Consider the following 21,997-nt stretch of genomic DNA (forward strand, 5'->3'; position numbering starts at 1 on the left):
AGTCCTGACTGAGGATGTGTTTCTGTGTTCTCTGTAGTCCTGACTGAGGATGTGTTTCTGTGTTCTCTGTAGTTCTGACTGAGGATGTATTTCTGTCTCTGTTGTCCTGAATGAGGATGTGTTTCTGTTTCTGTAGTCCTGACTGAGGATGTGTTTCTGTCTCTGTAGTCCTGAATGAGGATGTGTTTTTGTGTTCTCTGTAGTCCTGACTGAGGATGTGTTTCTGTGTTCTCTGTAGTCCTGACTGAGGATGTGTTTCTGTCTCTGTAGTCCTGACTGAGGATGTGTTTCTGTGTTCTCTGTAGTCCTGAATGAGGATGTGTTTCTGTGTTGTCTGTAGTCCTGACTGAGGATGTGTTTCTGTGTTCTCTGTAGTCCTGACTGAGGATGTGTTTCTGTGTTGTCTGTAGTCCTGACTGAGGATGTGTTTCTGTGTTCTCTGTAGTCCTGACTGAGGATGTGTTTCTGTCTCTGTAGTGCTGACTGAGGATGTGTTTCTTTCTCTGTAGTCCTGACTGAGGATGTGTTTCTGTCTCTGTAGTCCTGACTGAGGATGTGTTTCTGTCTCTGTAGTCCTGACTGAGGATGTGTTTCTGTGTTATCTGTAGTCCTGACTGAGGATGTGTTTCTGTCTCTGTAGTCCTGACTGAGGATGTGTTTCTTTGTTCTCTGTAGTCCTGACTGAGGATTTGTTTCTGTCTCTGTAGGCCTGACTGAGGATGTATTTCTGTGTTCTCTGTAGTCCTGAATGAGGATGCGTTTCTGTCTCTGTAGTCCTGACTGGGGATGTGTTTCTGTGTTCTCTGTAGTCCTGACTGAGGATGTGTTTCTGTCTCTGTAGTCCTGATTGAGGATGTGTTTCTGTGGTCTCTGTAGTCCTGACTGACGATGTGTTTCTCTCTCTTTAGTCCTGACTGAGGATGTGTTTCTGTGTTCTCTGTAGTCCTGACTGAGGATGTGTTTCTGTCTCTGTTGTCCTGACTGAGGATGTGTTTCTGTGTGCTCTGTAGTCCTGACTGAGGATGTGTTTCTGTCTCTGTAGTCCTGACTGAGGATGTGTTTCTGTGTTCTCTGTAGTCCTGACTCAGGATGTGTTTCTGTGTTCTCTGTAGTCCTGACTGAGGATGTGTTTCTGTGTTCTCTGTAGTCCTGACTGAGGATGTGTTTCTGTCTCTGTAGTGCTGACTGAGGATGTGTTTCTTTCTCTGTAGTCCTGACTGAGGATGTGTTTTTGTCTCTGTAGTCCTGACTGAGGATGTGTTTCTGTCTCTGTAGTCCTGACTGAGGATGTGTTTCTGTGTTCTCTGTAGTCCTGACTGAGGATGTGTTTCTGTCTCTGTAGTCCTGACTGAGGATGTGTTTCTGTGTTCTCTGTAGTCGTGACTGAGGATGTGTTTCTGTGTTCTCTGTAGTCCTGAATAGGATGTGTTTCTCTGTTCTCTGTAGTCATGACTGAGGATGTGTTTTTGTGTTCTCTGTAGACCTGACTGAGGATGTGTTTTTGTGTTCTCTGTAGACCTAACTGAGGATGTGTTTTTGTGTTCTCTGTAGACCTGCCTGAGGATGTGTTTCTGTGTTCTCTGTAGACCTGACTTATGATGTGTTTTTGTTCTCTCTGTAGACCTGACTGAGGATGTGTTTCTGTCTCTGTAGTCCTGACTGAGGATGTGTTTCTGTCTCTGTAGTCCTGACTGAGGATGTGTTTCTGTGTTCTCTGTAGTCCTGACTGAGTATGTGTTTCTGTGTTCTCTGTAGTCCTGACTGAGAATGTGTTTCTGTGTTCTCTGTTGTCCTGACTGAGGATGTGTTTATGTGTTCTCTGTAGTCCTGACTGAGGATGTGTTTCTGTGTTCTCTGTAGTCCTGACTGAGGATGTGTTTCTGTCTCTGTAGTCCTGACTGAAGATGTGTTTCTGTGTTCTCTGTAGTCCTGACTGAGGATGTGTTTCTGTGTTCTCTGTAGTCCTGACTGAGGATGTGTTTCTGTCTCTGTAGTCCTGACTGAGGATGTGTTTCTGTGTTCTCTGTAGTCCTGACTGAGGATGTGTTTCTGTGTTCTCTGTAGACCTGAATGAGGATGTGTTTCTGTGTTCTCTGTAGTCTTGAATGAGGATGTGTTTTTGTGTTCTCTGTAGTCTTGAATGAGGATGTGTTTTTGTGTTCTCTGTAGTCCTGACTGACAATGTGTTTCTGTGTTCTCTGTAGACCTGAGTGAGGATACGTCGGGGGACCACTCCGGTGGGGAGAATGGTGGTGGTAGCGGCAGTGAGAAGGACCAGGACCCTAGCAGCTCCCCCGAGGGCTCCAAGCCTTCCTGCTTCACCCCCGAGCCCCCGGACACCCCAAACCAGGCCGAAGAGTGTCGCTACAGCTTCCCCCATCCCCTTCCCAGCCTCCCTCTCCCCCTAGCCTTCCCCAAGACCTGCAGCACCTCTCCAGAGCCCAAGGCAGACAGCCCCACTAAGGGTTACCCCGGTGTTGGGGCAGGGGGGCTGCCTGTGGACCAGAGCCTGGTGATTGAGGGCCTGTCTGGGTCTGTCTCCCTTCCCTTCAACCTGCGAGCCAACCGGCCACCCCTGGAGGTGCTGAAGAAGATCTTCCCATCCCACAAGCCCCCGGTGCTGGAGCTGATCCTGCAGGGGTGTGGAGGGGACCTGGTGGGGGCCATTGAGGTGCTGCTGTCCAGCCAGGCCCAGGAGGCCAGGGGGGGTCACCCCCACCCCGACACCCTGGTCCTTCCCTCCAATGGCCACCTCCTCGATCACCCCCTGGGGTCCTACCACCCTCTGGCCTCCGCCGCTAAGTGGTCTGTGGGCTCTGCTTTCAGGGTGCCTGAGTCTCTGCGCTTCTCGTCTGACTCGTCGTCCGGCCCCCTGGCCCTACACCCCGGGTCTTTCCCCCATCCCCCCCGCTACCCCTTGATGCTGAGGAACTCTCTGACACGTGGCGGCCAGGTCGGACCCTTCTGCAACGACGTGACGCTGTGGAACACCATGACACTGCAGCAGCAGTACCAACTCAGGTCAGCTCAGTACGTCTCTCCTTTCTCCTCCACTGGCGTCTTCCAACGCTCTCCGCTCCTCTCCTCTTCCTCCTCTCCGCTCCTCTCCTCCTCCCGCCCCCAGGAAGAGCACCGTCTCTCCCAGCTGGAGGAGGGCTGCCACCCTGCCCCCATCCCCCTCACCCCCGGGGCCAAACAGACCCTCTACACCCATGAGGAGGAGTACGAGGACCGCTCCGACTCCTCCGACTCACGAATTCTCAACTCCTCCACCTGAACCTCCTGAACCACCCAAACCTATGGGTTATATCTCTATACCTGAACCAATGAACCTGTGGGTTATATCTCTATACCTGAACCAATGAAACAATGAACCTGTGGGTTATAATTCTATACCTGAACCAATGAAACAATGAACCTGTGGGTTATACCTCTATACCTGAACCAATGAAACAATGAACCTGTGGGTTATATCTCTATACCTGAACCAATGAAACAATGAACCTGTGGGTTATATCTCTATACCTGAACCAATGAAACAATGAACCATGCCGCACTGGTTACTTAAGCACCAAAAATGTATTGTGAACGAATCTTTAATGTGAATAATGCAAGAGTGGGTATCAAGACAGGTTGTCGTCTTGAACTGAACTTTGTTACCCAGCCATCGGCCCCCCTACAGGTAATGTAGCTGAATGTTAGGTCGTAACATTATCTCTCTGCAGGTAATGTAGCTGAATGTTAGGTCGTAACATTATCTCTCTGCAGGTAATGTAGCTGAATGTTAGGTCGTAACATGATCTCTCTACAGGTAATGTAGCTGAATGTTAGGTCGTAACATTATCTCTCTGCAGGTAATGTAGCTGAATACTAGATCATAACATTATGACATGGATATGACCAAAAATAATGAATTTAAAATAATGGGATAGATCACATAGATCACGTGTTTGTGAACGTTCATCTCTTTCCAGACAGTATGCATGTGAATAATATGTCCTTGTTAAGATCTGATGCATGTCAAGATTATTAATAAACATAGGTGATAATAGCAAAATATTGTGTGCTCGTTATTTCCAAAATGATAATATACATGGGTGCAAATTGGTTGCTATACTAAATGAATGGTATACTATAATGTAGTTTAATGTAGAATAACCCACAAGAGTAGGGATCATCAACTAAATTCAGCTGTGGGACGATTTGTACTGGAGCGGATGGTCGGGGGCCGGAACATAATGACAAATCATTTGCAAATTGACTGCAAAAATCCCAAACAGATATGTTAGACTAAAACATCATTATTTCAAACCTTGCTTACATTTGTATACAATCACGTGTCTCTGTACTATGGGCGGGAATACACTTCGGAACAGATTTCTTAAAATAAAATCTCTTGGAGATGATTTGCTGGTGTTTTTACAGTCTTTTATGTCCAACATTGACAATTCCACTTTTTTAAGGAACTTATCTGTCAGCCCTGCATGGAAATGTACAGTTGAAGTCGAAAGTTTACATACACTTAGGTTGAAGTCATGAAATCTCATTTTTCATCCACTCCACAAATTTCTTGTGAAACAAGCTATAGTTTTGGCAAGTCGGTTAGGACATCTACTTTGTGCATGACACAGGTAGTTTTTCAAAACATTGTTTACAGAGTTGACTGTGCCTTTAAACAGCTTGGAAAATTCCAGAAAAGTATGTCATGGCTTTAGAAGCTTCTGATAGGCTAAGTCAATTGGAGGTGTACCTGTAGATGTATTTCAAGGCCTACTGTGACGACCCTCCCACTCTGTCTGCTGTATTCTGTCTTTGTTCTTGTTTCCTTATTAGGATGCCGGTGGGCGGAGTTGGGAGGGTCGTCAGCTTCCTGGGAGACACCTGGCCCAGGTGTTTCCCATGAAGCTGACGACCCTCCCAACTCCGCCCACCGGCATCCTAATAAGGAAACAAGAACAAAGACAGAATACAGCAGACAGAGTGGGAGGGTCGTCACATTCCCCCCCATAAAACCGGGGACCAACAAGGACCCCGGAACAACATACCAGCCTCTGCGTCCCAAATTGACACAGCCTCTGCGTCCCAAATTGACACAGCCTCTGCGTCCCAAATTGACACAGCCTCTGCGTCCCAAATTGACACAGCCTCTGCGTCCCAAATTGACACAGCCTCTGCGTCCCAAATTGACACAGCCTCTGCGTCCCAAATTGACACAGCCTCTGCGTCCCAAATTGCTGAGGGGTTATGTGTTCACACCTTCACCTGCCCCAGCCAACCTCCTCCTCCCCAGACCTCAGCAACCTTTGCGCATAGGAAGCAATATTTAAGAGGAAAGAACACAAGACCAGGAGGGAACAGACAGGAAAGATAGAACATGACAACCCCAACCAATGGTCAGTCACGTAAACATTCAGGAACATGGCACAAAAGACCACAACAGCTACAAACTCCAACGAAAAGAACATCAGGGTCCTTCTTAATTTTTTACAACTCCCAACGATTCAGTCACGTCCAACGATTCATAGTCACTTAGTCACTTCCAACGATTCATAGTCACTTCCAACGATTCATAGTCACTTCCAACGATTCATAGTCACTTCCAACGATTCATAGTCACTTCCAACGATTCATAGTCACTTCCAACGAAACAGAATTTCACTAATTTCAATCATTTAACCTTGTAGTGTTCAGCGATCTTCAACAGCTGTTCTTTAGTACCTAATTCTAACAGTTCCTCTGATGAAAGCGAATGAACTTGTCTACATGAGACACCATAGTCATAAGTAAATAATCTTGCTCAACCCCTCTGCTGAGCACATCAGACCACAACCAGAGAAATGACAATCACCCTGAGCACCACAGAAGAGAGATGAGATACGGAGCTTCCCCAAAACCTACAATAACTCAACCCTAGTCTTCATGCAGATTTGCGGTGGGTATTTACGCACTGTAGCCCGCTGGCAAGGAAATAGAACTCCCCAGCATGCTGGCAAATTCCACCAAGCCACGGATGTGCCCCCGAGACAACTGCTCAGTCCACAGACACCACACAAAAATAACAAACATTTAACCATGCCCAACATGTCCAAAATTGAAACACGTCGCTAAGCCTATCAGGGGAAAAGCCTATAGCTCCAGGTAGCAAGTTCCACTACCCTACACAAATCTCCTACCGAGGTACACAGCCGATTTACTCACCTCCTCAGACTGATGTCCCAACAGAAAGTAGAACAAACGTTTCCAGGCTAGGCAGGGCCTGGAAACTAACCATTATACTCTCTCCAACGCAGCACACAATCCAAACAACAAAGGCAACCAATACTGGGCCTATTAAACTCAACCACAATATGCAAACCAAACACGTACCTCCACAGTCTAACAAAATATATTTATTATTTAACTAAAGCAACTAAGGAAAATATACAATGATGTGTGTAATCAGTAATCAGTAGTGTAAGTGAGTTTTGCGTGCATGAATGTGATAATGCAGGGTGTTGAAAGGTGCCAAAGCAAACAAACAAAAGGCCACCAAGAACCACAACACAATCTACAAAGGTGTCTGCATGGAGAGAGTCTCTCCATGAATGTGGAAGAGGTCTATTTATCCTGGGAGACACCTGGCCCAGGTGTTTCCCATGAAGCTGACGACCCTCCCAACTCCGCCCACCGGCATCCTAATAAGGAAACAAGAACAAAGACAGAATACAGCAGACAGAGTGGGAGGGTCGTCACACTACCTTCAAACTCAGTGCCTCTTTGCTTTGCATCATGGGAAAATCAAAAGAAATCAGCCAAGACCTCAGCAAAAAAATTGTAGACCTCCACAAGTCTGGTTCATCCTTGGGAGCAATTTCCAAATGCCTAAAGGTACCACATTCATCTGTACAAACAATAGTACGCAAGTATAAACACCATGGAACCACGCAGCCGTCATACCGCTCGAGAAGGAGATGTGTTCTGTCTCCTAGAGATGAATGTACTTTGGTGCGAAAAGTGCAAATCAATCCCAGAACAACAGCAAAGGACCTTGCGAAGATGCTGGAGGAAACAGGTACAAAATTATCTATATCCACAGTAAAATTAGTCCGGTTTGCAACCGTAGTCAGGAGGAATGTGCCAAAATTCACCCAAATTATTGTGGGAAGCTTGTGGAAGGCTACCCGAAAAGTTTGACCCAAGTTAAACAATTTAAAGGCAATGCTACCAAATACTAATTGAGTGTATGTACATTTCCGAACTAATAGGAATGGGATGAAAGAAATAAAAGTCCAAATTAATCACTCTCTCTACTATTATTCTGACATTTCACACCAATTTCATCACTAACACACTGACTTTACGGAATTCAAAAGTACAATTCTTGTCTTTCATAATGTAGCGGTCCTGTGTCTAGCTGGTGTAGGGAGTCAGGCGCAGGACAGCAGATATGAGCAGATATGAGTAATTAAAGGACTCAAAAATTACAAATATACAAGGCAACAATGATAGCCCACAAAACACGGACCGAAATACAATAAACAATCATTCACGAACACAACATGGGGAACAGAGGGTTAAATAATAAACAAGTAAATTGGTTGAGTGAAGCCAGGTGTGAAAAGACAAAGACAGAACCCTTGACGCGCAGCTCCAGCAACACCGACCTTGGGGACGACCCAGAGGACGAGGCGCAGGGCGATCCGGATGGAGACGGTGGAACAAAGGGTCCAGGATGTCCTCCACCGGCACCCAGCATCTCTCCATCGGACCGTACCCCTCCCACTCCACGAGGTACTGAAGGCCCCTCGCCCGACGCCTCGAGTCCAGGATGGCTCGCACAGTATACGCCGGGGCCCCCTCGATGTCCAGAGGGGGCGGAGAAACCTCCCGCACCTCAGTTCCTGGAGTGGACCAGCCACCAACGGCCTGAGGAGAGACACATGGAACGAGGGATTAATGCGATAATCTGAGGGAAGCTGTAATCTACAACTCACCTCATTCAGTCTCCTTTGAACAAACCGCGGGCCCAGCTTCCGGCAGGGCAGGCGGAGGGGCAGGTTTCGGGTCGAGAGCCAGACCCGGTCCCCCGGTGCGAACACCGGGGCCTCGCTGCGGTGGGGGTCGGCGCTCGCTTTTTGCCTCCTCCGAGCACTTGAACCATTCGCCAACCGCAGGGGCTTCGATCTGGCTCTGATGCCACAGTGCTAGAACCGTCTGATACCCCAGTACGCACTGGAAAGGAGAGAGTTTAGTGGAGGAGTGGGGGAGTGAGTTTTGGGCCATCTCTGGCCAGGGGATGAACGCCGCCCACTCCTCCGGCCGGTCCTGGCAATATGACCACAGAAACATACCCACATCCTGGTTCACTCTCACCTACCCGTTACTCTCGGGGTGAAAACCTGAGGTGAGGCTGACCGAGACCCCCAGACGTTCCATGAATGGTCTCCAGACCCTGGACGTGACCTGGGTACCCGGATCAGAAACTACAGTGCCTTGCGAAAGTATTCGGCCCCCTTGAACTTTGCGACCTTTTGCCACATTTCAGGCTTCAAACATAAAGATATAAAACTGTATTTTTTGTGAAGAATCAACAACAAGTGGGACACAATCATGAAGTGGAACGGCATTTATTGGATATTTCAAACTTTTTTAACAAATCAAAAACTGAAAAATTGGGCGTGCAAAATTATTCAGCCCCTTTACTTTCAGTGCAGCAAACTCTCTCCAGAAGTTCAGTGGGGATCTCTGAATGATCCAATGTTGACCTAAATGACTAATGATGATAAATACAATCCACCTGTGTGTAATCAAGTCTCCGTATAAATGCACCTGCACTGTGATAGTCTCAGAGGTCCGTTAAAAGTGCAGAGAGCATCATGAAGAACAAGGAACACATCAGGCAGGTCCGAGATACTGTTGTGAAGAAGTTTAAAGCCGGATTTGGATACAAAAAGATTTCTCAAGCTTTAAACATCCCAAGGAGCACTGTGCAAGCGATAATATTGAAATGGAAGGCGTATCAGACCACTGCAAATCTACCAAGACCTGGCCGTCCCTCTAAACTTTCAGCTCATACAAGGAGAAGACTGATCAGAGATGCAGCCAAGAGGCCCATGATCACTCTGGATGAACTGCAGAGATCTACAGCTGAGGTGGGAGACTCTGTCCATAGGACAACAATCAGTCGTATATTGCACAAATCTGGCCTTTATGGAAGAGTGGCAAGAAGAAAGCCATTTCTTAAAGATATCCATAAAAAGTGTTGTTTAAAGTTTGTCACAAGCCACCTGGGAGACACACCAAACATGTGGAAGATGGTGCTCTGGTCAGATGAAACCAAAATTGAACTTTTTGGCAACAATGCAAAACATTATGTTTGGCGTAAAAGCAACACAGCTCATCACCCTGAACACACCATCCCCACTGTCAAACATGGTGGTGGCAGCGTCATGGTTTGGGCCTGCTTTTCTTCAGCAGGGACAGGGAAGATGGTTAAAATTGATGGGAAGATGGATGGAGCCAAATACAGGACCATTCTGGAAGAAAACCTGATGGAGTCTGCAAAAGACCTGAGACTGGGACGGAGATTTGTCTTCCAACAAGACAATGATCCAAAACATAAAGCAAAATCTACAATGGAATGGTTCAAAAATAAACATATCCAGGTGTTAGAATGGCCAAGTCAAAGTCCAGACCTGAATCCAATCGAGAATATGTGGAAAGAACTGAAAACTGCTGTTCACAAATGCTCTCCATCCAACCTCACTGAGCTCGAGCTGTTTTGCAAGGAGGAATGGGAAAAAATGTCAGTCTCTCGATGTGCAAAACTGATAGAGACATACCCCAAGCGACTTACAGCTGTAATCGCAGCAAAAGGTGGCGCTACAAAGTATTAACTTAACCTGTTGCGACGACTAAACCCGGATCCGGGATTCTATTTATAGACCTAAGCTCATTACCATAACGCAACGTTAACTATTCATGAAAATCGCAAATGAAATTTAATAAATATGCTATCTCTCTAGCTCTCTAGCCCTCAAAACGCAAACTTTTTTCCAAATTAACTCCATAATATCGACTGAAACATGGCAAACGTGGTTTAGAATCAATCCTCAGGGTGTTTTTCCACATATCTCTTCGATTATATATCCTTCGTGGAAGCCTGGTTTCTCCTTGCTCTCAAATGGAAAAATAATTGCACCTGGCTTTACGCTCCAATTTCGACGCAGGGACACCAGGCGGACACTTGGAAAATGTAGTCTCTTATGGTCAATCTTCCAATGATATGCCTACAAATACGTCACAATGCTGCAAACGCCTTGGGAAACGACAGAAAGTGTAGGCTCATTCCTTGCGCAATCACAGCCATATAAGGAGACAATGGAAAACAGAGCTTCAGAGATTCTGCTCATTTCCTGGTTGACGTATCATCTTGGTTTCGCCTGTAGAATGAGTTCTGGGGCACTTACAGACAATATCTTTGCAGATTCTGAAACTTCAGAGTGTTTTCTTTCCAAAACGGTCAATAATATGCATAGTCGAGCATCTTTTCGTGACAAAATATTGCGCTTAAAACGGGAACGTTTTTTATCCAAAAATAAAATAGCGCCCCTAGAGATCCAAGAGGTTAACCTGTTGCGACGATCAAACCCGGATCCGGGATTCTATTTATAGACCTAAGCTCATTACCATAACGCAACGTTAACTATTCATGAAAATCGCAAATGAAATGAAATAAATATGCTATCTCTCAAGCTTAGCCTTTTGTTAACAACACTGTCATCTCAGATTTTCAAAATATGCTTTTCAACCATAGGAAAACAATCATTTGTGTAACAGTAGCTAGCAAGCGTAGCATTTAGCGTTAGCATTAGCGTTAGCATTTAGCAGGCAACTATCACAAAAACAACTAAAGCCTTCAAATAAAATAACTTACCTTTGAAGAACTTCTGATGTTTTCAATGAGGAGACTCTCAGTTAGATAGCAGATGCTCAGTTTTTCCAAAAAGATTCTTTGTGTATTAGAAATAGCTCCGTTTTGTACATCACATTTGGCTACCAAAAAAAAAAAAAAAAAAAAAAAAATGAAAATTCAGCCCTCAAAACGCGAACTTTTTTCCAAATTAACTCCATAATATCGACTGAAGCATGGCAAACGTGGTTTAGAATCAATCCTCAAGGTGTTTTTCCACATATCTCTTCAATGATATATCCTTCGTGGAAGCCTGGTTTCTCCTTGCTCTCAAATGGAAAAATAATTGCACCTGGCTTTACGCTCCAATTTCGACGCAGGGACACCAGGCGGACACTTGGAAAATGTAGTCTCTTATGGTCAATCTTCCAATGATATGCCTACAAATACGTCACAATGCTGCTAACACCTTGGGGGAACGACAGAAAGTGTAGGCTCATTCCTTGCGCAATCACAGCCATATAAGGAGACAATGGAAAACAGAGCTTCAGAAATTCTGCTCATTTCCTGGTTGACGCATCATCTTGGTTTCGCATGTAGAATGAGTTCTGGGGCACTTACAGACAATATCTTTGCAGATTCTGAAACTTCAGAGTGTTTTCTTTCAAAAACTGTCAAGAATATGCATAGTCGAGCATCTTTTCGTGACAAAATATTGCGCTTAAAACGGGAACGTTTTTTATCCAAAAATAAAATAGCGCCCCTAGAGATCCAAGAGGTTAACCTGTTGCGATGATCAAACCCGGATCCGGGATTCTATTTATAGACCTAAGCTCATTACCATAACGCAACGTTAACTATTCATGAAAATCGCAAATGAAATTTAATAAATATGCTATCTCTCTAGCTCTCTAGCCCTCAAAACGCAAACTTTTTTCCAAATTAACTCCATAATATCGACTGAAACATGGCAAACGTGGTTTAGAATCAATCCTCAGGGTGTTTTTCCACATATCTCTTCGATTATATATCCTTCGTGGAAGCCTGGTTTCTCCTTGCTCTCAAATGGAAAAATAATTGCACCTGGCTTTACGCTCCAATTTCGACGCAGGGACACCAGGCGGACACTTGGAAAATGTAGTCTCTTATGGTCAATCTTCCAATGATATGCCTACAAATACGTCACAATGCTGCAAACGCCTTGGGAAACGACAGAAAGTGTAGGCTCATTCCTTGCGCAATCACAGCCATATAAGGAGACAATGGAAAACAGAGCTTCAGAGATTCTGCTCATTTCCTGGTTGACGTATCATCTTGGTTTCGCCTGTAGAATGAGTTCTGGGGCACTTACAGACAATATCTTTGCAGATTCTGAAACTTCAGAGTGTTTTCTTTCCAAAACGGTCAATAATATGCATAGTCGAGCATCTTTTCGTGACAAAATATTGCGCTTAAAACGGGAACGTTTTTTATCCAAAAATAAAATAGCGCCCCTAGAGATCCAAGAGGTTAACCTGTTGCGACGATCAAACCCGGATCCGGGATTCTATTTATAGACCTAAGCTCATTACCATAACGCAACGTTAACTATTCATGAAAATCGCAAATGAAATGAAATAAATATGCTATCTCTCAAGCTTAGCCTTTTGTTAACAACACTGTCATCTCAGATTTTCAAAATATGCTTTTCAACCATAGGAAAACAATCATTTGTGTAACAGTAGCTAGCAAGCGTAGCATTTAGCGTTAGCATTAGCGTTAGCATTTAGCAGGCAACTATCACAAAAACAAGTAAAGCCTTCAAATAAAATAACTTACCTTTGAAGAACTTCTGATGTTTTCAATGAGGAGACTCTCAGTTAGATAGCAGATGCTCAGTTTTTCCAAAAATATTCTTTGTGTATTAGAAATAGCTCCGTTTTGTACATCACATTTGGCTACCAAAAAAAAAAAAAAAAAAAAAAAAAAAATGAAAATTCAGCCCTCAAAACGCGAACTTTTTTCCAAATTAACTCCATAATATCGACTGAAGCATGGCAAACGTGGTTTAGAATCAATCCTCAAGGTGTTTTTCCACATATCTCTTCAATGATATATCCTTCGTGGAAGCCTGGTTTCTCCTTGCTCTCAAATGGAAAAATAATTGCACCTGGCTTTACGCTCCAATTTCGACGCAGGGACACCAGGCGGACACTTGGAAAATGTAGTCTCTTATGGTCAATCTTCCAATGATATGCCTACAAATACGTCACAATGCTGCTAACACCTTGGGGGAACGACAGAAAGTGTAGGCTCATTCCTTGCGCAATCACAGCCATATAAGGAGACAATGGAAAACAGAGCTTCAGAAATTCTGCTCATTTCCTGGTTGACGCATCATCTTGGTTTCGCATGTAGAATGAGTTCTGGGGCACTTACAGACAATATCTTTGCAGATTCTGAAACTTCAGAGTGTTTTCTTTCAAAAACTGTCAAGAATATGCATAGTCGAGCATCTTTTCGTGACAAAATATTGCGCTTAAAACGGGAACGTTTTTTATCCAAAAATAAAATAGCGCCCCTAGAGATCCAAGAGGTTAACCTGTTGCGACGATCAAACCCGGATCCGGGATTCTATTTATAGACCTAAGCTCATTACCATAACGCAACGTTAACTATTCATGAAAATCGCAAATGAAATTTAATAAATATGCTATCTCTCTAGCTCTCTAGCCCTCAAAACGCAAACTTTTTTCCAAATTAACTCCATAATATCGACTGAAACATGGCAAACGTGGTTTAGAATCAATCCTCAGGGTGTTTTTCCACATATCTCTTCGATTATATATCCTTCGTGGAAGCCTGGTTTCTCCTTGCTCTCAAATGGAAAAATAATTGCACCTGGCTTTACGCTCCAATTTCGACGCAGGGACACCAGGCGGACACTTGGAAAATGTAGTCTCTTATGGTCAATCTTCCAATGATATGCCTACAAATACGTCACAATGCTGCAAACGCCTTGGGAAACGACAGAAAGTGTAGGCTCATTCCTTGCGCAATCACAGCCATATAAGGAGACAATGGAAAACAGAGCTTCAGAGATTCTGCTCATTTCCTGGTTGACGTATCATCTTGGTTTCGCCTGTAGAATGAGTTCTGGGGCACTTACAGACAATATCTTTGCAGATTCTGAAACTTCAGAGTGTTTTCTTTCCAAAACGGTCAATAATATGCATAGTCGAGCATCTTTTCGTGACAAAATATTGCGCTTAAAACGGGAACGTTTTTTATCCAAAAATAAAATAGCGCCCCTAGAGATCCAAGAGGTTAACCTGTTGCGACGATCAAACCCGGATCCGGGATTCTATTTATAGACCTAAGCTCATTACCATAACGCAACGTTAACTATTCATGAAAATCGCAAATGAAATGAAATAAATATGCTATCTCTCAAGCTTAGCCTTTTGTTAACAACACTGTCATCTCAGATTTTCAAAATATGCTTTTCAACCATAGGAAAACAATCATTTGTGTAACAGTAGCTAGCAAGCGTAGCATTTAGCGTTAGCATTAGCGTTAGCATTTAGCAGGCAACTATCACAAAAACAAGTAAAGCCTTCAAATAAAATAACTTACCTTTGAAGAACTTCTGATGTTTTCAATGAGGAGACTCTCAGTTAGATAGCAGATGCTCAGTTTTTCCAAAAATATTCTTTGTGTATTAGAAATAGCTCCGTTTTGTACATCACATTTGGCTACCAAAAAAAAAAAAAAAAAAAAAAAAAAATGAAAATTCAGCCCTCAAAACGCGAACTTTTTTCCAAATTAACTCCATAATATCGACTGAAGCATGGCAAACGTGGTTTAGAATCAATCCTCAAGGTGTTTTTCCACATATCTCTTCAATGATATATCCTTCGTGGAAGCCTGGTTTCTCCTTGCTCTCAAATGGAAAAATAATTGCACCTGGCTTTACGCTCCAATTTCGACGCAGGGACACCAGGCGGACACTTGGAAAATGTAGTCTCTTATGGTCAATCTTCCAATGATATGCCTACAAATACGTCACAATGCTGCTAACACCTTGGGGGAACGACAGAAAGTGTAGGCTCATTCCTTGCGCAATCACAGCCATATAAGGAGACAATGGAAAACAGAGCTTCAGAAATTCTGCTCATTTCCTGGTTGACGCATCATCTTGGTTTCGCATGTAGAATGAGTTCTGGGGCACTTACAGACAATATCTTTGCAGATTCTGAAACTTCAGAGTGTTTTCTTTCAAAAACTGTCAAGAATATGCATAGTCGAGCATCTTTTCGTGACAAAATATTGCGCTTAAAACGGGAACGTTTTTTATCCAAAAATAAAATAGCGCCCCTAGAGATCCAAGAGGTTAACCTGTTGCGATGATCAAACCCGGATCCGGGATTCTATTTATAGACCTAAGCTCATTACCATAACGCAACGTTAACTATTCATGAAAATCGCAAATGAAATTTAATAAATATGCTATCTCTCTAGCTCTCTAGCCCTCAAAACGCAAACTTTTTTCCAAATTAACTCCATAATATCGACTGAAACATGGCAAACGTGGTTTAGAATCAATCCTCAGGGTGTTTTTCCACATATCTCTTCGATTATATATCCTTCGTGGAAGCCTGGTTTCTCCTTGCTCTCAAATGGAAAAATAATTGCACCTGGCTTTACGCTCCAATTTCGACGCAGGGACACCAGGCGGACACTTGGAAAATGTAGTCTCTTATGGTCAATCTTCCAATGATATGCCTACAAATACGTCACAATGCTGCAAACGCCTTGGGAAACGACAGAAAGTGTAGGCTCATTCCTTGCGCAATCACAGCCATATAAGGAGACAATGGAAAACAGAGCTTCAGAGATTCTGCTCATTTCCTGGTTGACGTATCATCTTGGTTTCGCCTGTAGAATGAGTTCTGGGGCACTTACAGACAATATCTTTGCAGATTCTGAAACTTCAGAGTGTTTTCTTTCCAAAACGGTCAATAATATGCATAGTCGAGCATCTTTTCGTGACAAAATATTGCGCTTAAAACGGGAACGTTTTTTATCCAAAAATAAAATAGCGCCCCTAGAGATCCAAGAGGTTAACCTGTTGCGACGATCAAACCCGGATCCGGGATTCTATTTATAGACCTAAGCTCATTACCATAACGCAACGTTAACTATTCATGAAAATCGCAAATGAAATGAAATAAATATGCTATCTCTCAAGCTTAGCCTTTTGTTAACAACACTGTCATCTCAGATTTTCAAAATATGCTTTTCAACCATAGGAAAACAATCATTTGTGTAACAGTAGCTAGCAAGCGTAGCATTTAGCGTTAGCATTAGCGTTAGCATTTAGCAGGCAACTATCACAAAAACAAGTAAAGCCTTCAAATAAAATAACTTACCTTTGAAGAACTTCTGATGTTTTCAATGAGGAGACTCTCAGTTAGATAGCAGATGCTCAGTTTTTCCAAAAATATTCTTTGTGTATTAGAAATAGCTCCGTTTTGTACATCACATTTGGCTACCAAAAAAAAAAAAAAAAAAAAAAAAAATGAAAATTCAGCCCTCAAAACGCGAACTTTTTTCCAAATTAACTCCATAATATCGACTGAAGCATGGCAAACGTGGTTTAGAATCAATCCTCAAGGTGTTTTTCCACATATCTCTTCAATGATATATCCTTCGTGGAAGCCTGGTTTCTCCTTGCTCTCAAATGGAAAAATAATTGCACCTGGCTTTACGCTCCAATTTCGACGCAGGGACACCAGGCGGACACTTGGAAAATGTAGTCTCTTATGGTCAATCTTCCAATGATATGCCTACAAATACGTCACAATGCTGCTAACACCTTGGGGGAACGACAGAAAGTGTAGGCTCATTCCTTGCGCAATCACAGCCATATAAGGAGACAATGGAAAACAGAGCTTCAGAAATTCTGCTCATTTCCTGGTTGACGCATCATCTTGGTTTCGCATGTAGAATGAGTTCTGGGGCACTTACAGACAATATCTTTGCAGATTCTGAAACTTCAGAGTGTTTTCTTTCAAAAACTGTCAAGAATATGCATAGTCGAGCATCTTTTCGTGACAAAATATTGCGCTTAAAACGGGAACGTTTTTTATCCAAAAATAAAATAGCGCCCCTAGAGATCCAAGAGGTTAACCTGTTGCGACGATCAAACCCGGATCCGGGATTCTATTTATAGACCTAAGCTCATTACCATAACGCAACGTTAACTATTCATGAAAATCGCAAATGAAATTTAATAAATATGCTATCTCTCTAGCTCTCTAGCCCTCAAAACGCAAACTTTTTTCCAAATTAACTCCATAATATCGACTGAAACATGGCAAACGTGGTTTAGAATCAATCCTCAGGGTGTTTTTCCACATATCTCTTCGATTATATATCCTTCGTGGAAGCCTGGTTTCTCCTTGCTCTCAAATGGAAAAATAATTGCACCTGGCTTTACGCTCCAATTTCGACGCAGGGACACCAGGCGGACACTTGGAAAATGTAGTCTCTTATGGTCAATCTTCCAATGATATGCCTACAAATACGTCACAATGCTGCTAACACCTTGGGGGAACGACAGAAAGTGTAGGCTCATTCCTTGCGCAATCACAGCCATATAAGGAGACAATGGAAAACAGAGCTTCAGAAATTCTGCTCATTTCCTGGTTGACGCATCATCTTGGTTTCGCATGTAGAATGAGTTCTGGGGCACTTACAGACAATATCTTTGCAGATTCTGAAACTTCAGAGTGTTTTCTTTCAAAAACTGTCAAGAATATGCATAGTCGAGCATCTTTTCGTGACAAAATATTGCGCTTAAAACGGGAACGTTTTTTATCCAAAAATAAAATAGCGCCCCTAGAGATCCAAGAGGTTAACCTGTTGCGACGATCAAACCCGGATCCGGGATTCTATTTATAGACCTAAGCTCATTACCATAACGCAACGTTAACTATTCATGAAAATCGCAAATGAAATTTAATAAATATGCTATCTCTCTAGCTCTCTAGCCCTCAAAACGCAAACTTTTTTCCAAATTAACTCCATAATATCGACTGAAACATGGCAAACGTGGTTTAGAATCAATCCTCAGGGTGTTTTTCCACATATCTCTTCGATTATATATCCTTCGTGGAAGCCTGGTTTCTCCTTGCTCTCAAATGGAAAAATAATTGCACCTGGCTTTACGCTCCAATTTCGACGCAGGGACACCAGGCGGACACTTGGAAAATGTAGTCTCTTATGGTCAATCTTCCAATGATATGCCTACAAATACGTCACAATGCTGCAAACGCCTTGGGAAACGACAGAAAGTGTAGGCTCATTCCTTGCGCAATCACAGCCATATAAGGAGACAATGGAAAACAGAGCTTCAGAGATTCTGCTCATTTCCTGGTTGACGTATCATCTTGGTTTCGCCTGTAGAATGAGTTCTGGGGCACTTACAGACAATATCTTTGCAGATTCTGAAACTTCAGAGTGTTTTCTTTCCAAAACGGTCAATAATATGCATAGTCGAGCATCTTTTCGTGACAAAATATTGCGCTTAAAACGGGAACGTTTTTTATCCAAAAATAAAATAGCGCCCCTAGAGATCCAAGAGGTTAACCTGTTGCGACGATCAAACCCGGATCCGGGATTCTATTTATAGACCTAAGCTCATTACCATAACGCAACGTTAACTATTCATGAAAATCGCAAATGAAATGAAATAAATATGCTATCTCTCAAGCTTAGCCTTTTGTTAACAACACTGTCATCTCAGATTTTCAAAATATGCTTTTCAACCATAGGAAAACAATCATTTGTGTAACAGTAGCTAGCAAGCGTAGCATTTAGCGTTAGCATTAGCGTTAGCATTTAGCAGGCAACTATCACAAAAACAAGTAAAGCCTTCAAATAAAATAACTTACCTTTGAAGAACTTCTGATGTTTTCAATGAGGAGACTCTCAGTTAGATAGCAGATGCTCAGTTTTTCCAAAAATATTCTTTGTGTATTAGAAATAGCTCCGTTTTGTACATCACATTTGGCTACCAAAAAAAAAAAAAAAAAAAAAAAAAATGAAAATTCAGCCCTCAAAACGCGAACTTTTTTCCAAATTAACTCCATAATATCGACTGAAGCATGGCAAACGTGGTTTAGAATCAATCCTCAAGGTGTTTTTCCACATATCTCTTCAATGATATATCCTTCGTGGAAGCCTGGTTTCTCCTTGCTCTCAAATGGAAAAATAATTGCACCTGGCTTTACGCTCCAATTTCGACGCAGGGACACCAGGCGGACACTTGGAAAATGTAGTCTCTTATGGTCAATCTTCCAATGATATGCCTACAAATACGTCACAATGCTGCTAACACCTTGGGGGAACGACAGAAAGTGTAGGCTCATTCCTTGCGCAATCACAGCCATATAAGGAGACAATGGAAAACAGAGCTTCAGAGATTCTGCTCATTTCCTGGTTGACGCATCATCTTGGTTTCGCATGTAGAATGAGTTCTGGGGCACTTACAGACAATATCTTTGCAGATTCTGAAACTTCAGAGTGTTTTCTTTCAAAAACTGTCAAGAATATGCATAGTCGAGCATCTTTTCGTGACAAAATATTGCGCTTAAAACGGGAACGTTTTTTATCCAAAAATAAAATAGCGCCCCTAGAGATCCAAGAGGTTAACCTGTTGCGACGATCAAACCCGGATCCGGGATTCTATTTATAGACCTAAGCTCATTACCATAACGCAACGTTAACTATTCATGAAAATCGCAAATGAAATTTAATAAATATGCTATCTCTCTAGCTCTCTAGCCCTCAAAACGCAAACTTTTTTCCAAATTAACTCCATAATATCGACTGAAACATGGCAAACGTGGTTTAGAATCAATCCTCAGGGTGTTTTTCCACATATCTCTTCGATTATATATCCTTCGTGGAAGCCTGGTTTCTCCTTGCTCTCAAATGGAAAAATAATTGCACCTGGCTTTACGCTCCAATTTCGACGCAGGGACACCAGGCGGACACTTGGAAAATGTAGTCTCTTATGGTCAATCTTCCAATGATATGCCTACAAATACGTCACAATGCTGCAAACGCCTTGGGAAACGACAGAAAGTGTAGGCTCATTCCTTGCGCAATCACAGCCATATAAGGAGACAATGGAAAACAGAGCTTCAGAGATTCTGCTCATTTCCTGGTTGACGTATCATCTTGGTTTCGCCTGTAGAATGAGTTCTGGGGCACTTACAGACAATATCTTTGCAGATTCTGAAACTTCAGAGTGTTTTCTTTCCAAAACGGTCAATAATATGCATAGTCGAGCATCTTTTCGTGACAAAATATTGCGCTTAAAACGGGAACGTTTTTTATCCAAAAATAAAATAGCGCCCCTAGAGATCCAAGAGGTTAACCTGTTGCGACGATCAAACCCGGATCCGGGATTCTATTTATAGACCTAAGCTCATTACCATAACGCAACGTTAACTATTCATGAAAATCGCAAATGAAATGAAATAAATATGCTATCTCTCAAGCTTAGCCTTTTGTTAACAACACTGTCATCTCAGATTTTCAAAATATGCTTTTCAACCATAGGAAAACAATCATTTGTGTAACAGTAGCTAGCAAGCGTAGCATTTAGTGTTAGCATTAGCGTTAGCATTTAGCAGGCAACTATCACAAAAACAAGTAAAGCCTTCAAATAAAATAACTTACCTTTGAAGAACTTCTGATGTTTTCAATGAGGAGACTCTCAGTTAGATAGCAGATGCTCAGTTTTTCCAAAAATATTCTTTGTGTATTAGAAATAGCTCCGTTTTGTACATCACATTTGGCTACCAAAAAAAAAAAAAAAAAAAAAAAAAAAATGAAAATTCAGCCCTCAAAACGCGAACTTTTTTCCAAATTAACTCCATAATATCGACTGAAACATGGCAAACGTGGTTTAGAATCAATCCTCAAGGTGTTTTTCCACATATCTCTTCAATGATATATCCTTCGTGGAAGCCTGGTTTCTCCTTGCTCTCAAATGGAAAAATAATTGCACCTGGCTTTACGCTCCAATTTCGACGCAGGGACACCAGGCGGACACTTGGAAAATGTAGTCTCTTATGGTCAATCTTCCAATGATATGCCTACAAATACGTCACAATGCTGCTAACACCTTGGGGGAACGACAGAAAGTGTAGGCTCATTCCTTGCGCAATCACAGCCATATAAGGAGACAATGGAAAACAGAGCTTCAGAGATTCTGATCATTTCCTGGTTGACGCATCATCTTGGTTTCGCATGTAGAATGAGTTCTGGGGCACTTACAGACAATATCTTTGCAGATTCTGAAACTTCAGAGTGTTTTCTTTCAAAAACTGTCAAGAATATGCATAGTCGAGCATCTTTTCGTGACAAAATATTGCGCTTAAAACGGGAACGTTTTTTATCCAAAAATAAAATAGCGCGCCTAGAGATCCAAGAGGTTAACCTGTTGCGACGATCAAACCCGGATCCGGGATTCTATTTATAGACCTAAGCTCATTACCATAACGCAACGTTAACTATTCATGAAAATCGCAAATGAAATGAAATAAATATGCTATCTCTCAAGCTTAGCCTTTTGTTAACAACACTGTCATCTCAGATTTTCAAAATATGCTTTTCAACCATAGGAAAACAATCATTTGTGTAACAGTAGCTAGCAAGTGTAGCATTTAGCGTTAGCATTAGCGTTAGCATTTAGCAGGCAACTATCACAAAAACAAGTAAAGCCTTCAAATAAAATAACTTACCTTTGAAGAACTTCTGATGTTTTCAATGAGGAGACTCTCAGTTAGATAGCAGATGCTCAGTTTTTCCAAAAAGATTCTTTGTGTATTAGAAATAGCTCCGTTTTGTACATCACATTTGGCTACCAAAAAAAAAAAAAAAAAAATGAAAATTCAGCCCTCAAAACGCGAACTTTTTTCCAAATTAACTCCATAATATCGACTGAAACATGGCAAACGTGGTTTAGAATCAATCCTCAAGGTGTTTTTCCACATATCTCTTCAATGATATATCCTTCGTGGAAGCCTGGTTTCTCCTTGCTCTCAAATG

At 42.4% G+C, this 21,997-nt stretch overlaps 1 protein-coding gene across 1 annotated transcript in view; it reads left to right on the plus strand.

The window, feature by feature from the left end:
• LOC139389754 (doublesex- and mab-3-related transcription factor 3a-like) overlaps positions 1–3,277 on the plus strand; it is a 120,335-nt gene extending 117,058 nt beyond the window's left edge. Inside the window, exons 3-4 of the mRNA XM_071136686.1 lie at positions 2,205–2,369; positions 2,409–3,277. Coding sequence (XP_070992787.1) covers positions 2,205–2,369; positions 2,409–3,277 — 1,034 coding nt within the window. The remainder of the gene's footprint in view (positions 1–2,204; positions 2,370–2,408) is intronic.
• The last annotated feature ends 18,720 nt before the right edge of the window (positions 3,278–21,997 follow it).

The sequence above is a fragment of the Oncorhynchus clarkii genome, chromosome 30, assembly GCF_045791955.1.
Source record: "Oncorhynchus clarkii lewisi isolate Uvic-CL-2024 chromosome 30, UVic_Ocla_1.0, whole genome shotgun sequence".
NCBI classification, from domain to species: domain Eukaryota; kingdom Metazoa; phylum Chordata; class Actinopteri; order Salmoniformes; family Salmonidae; genus Oncorhynchus; species Oncorhynchus clarkii.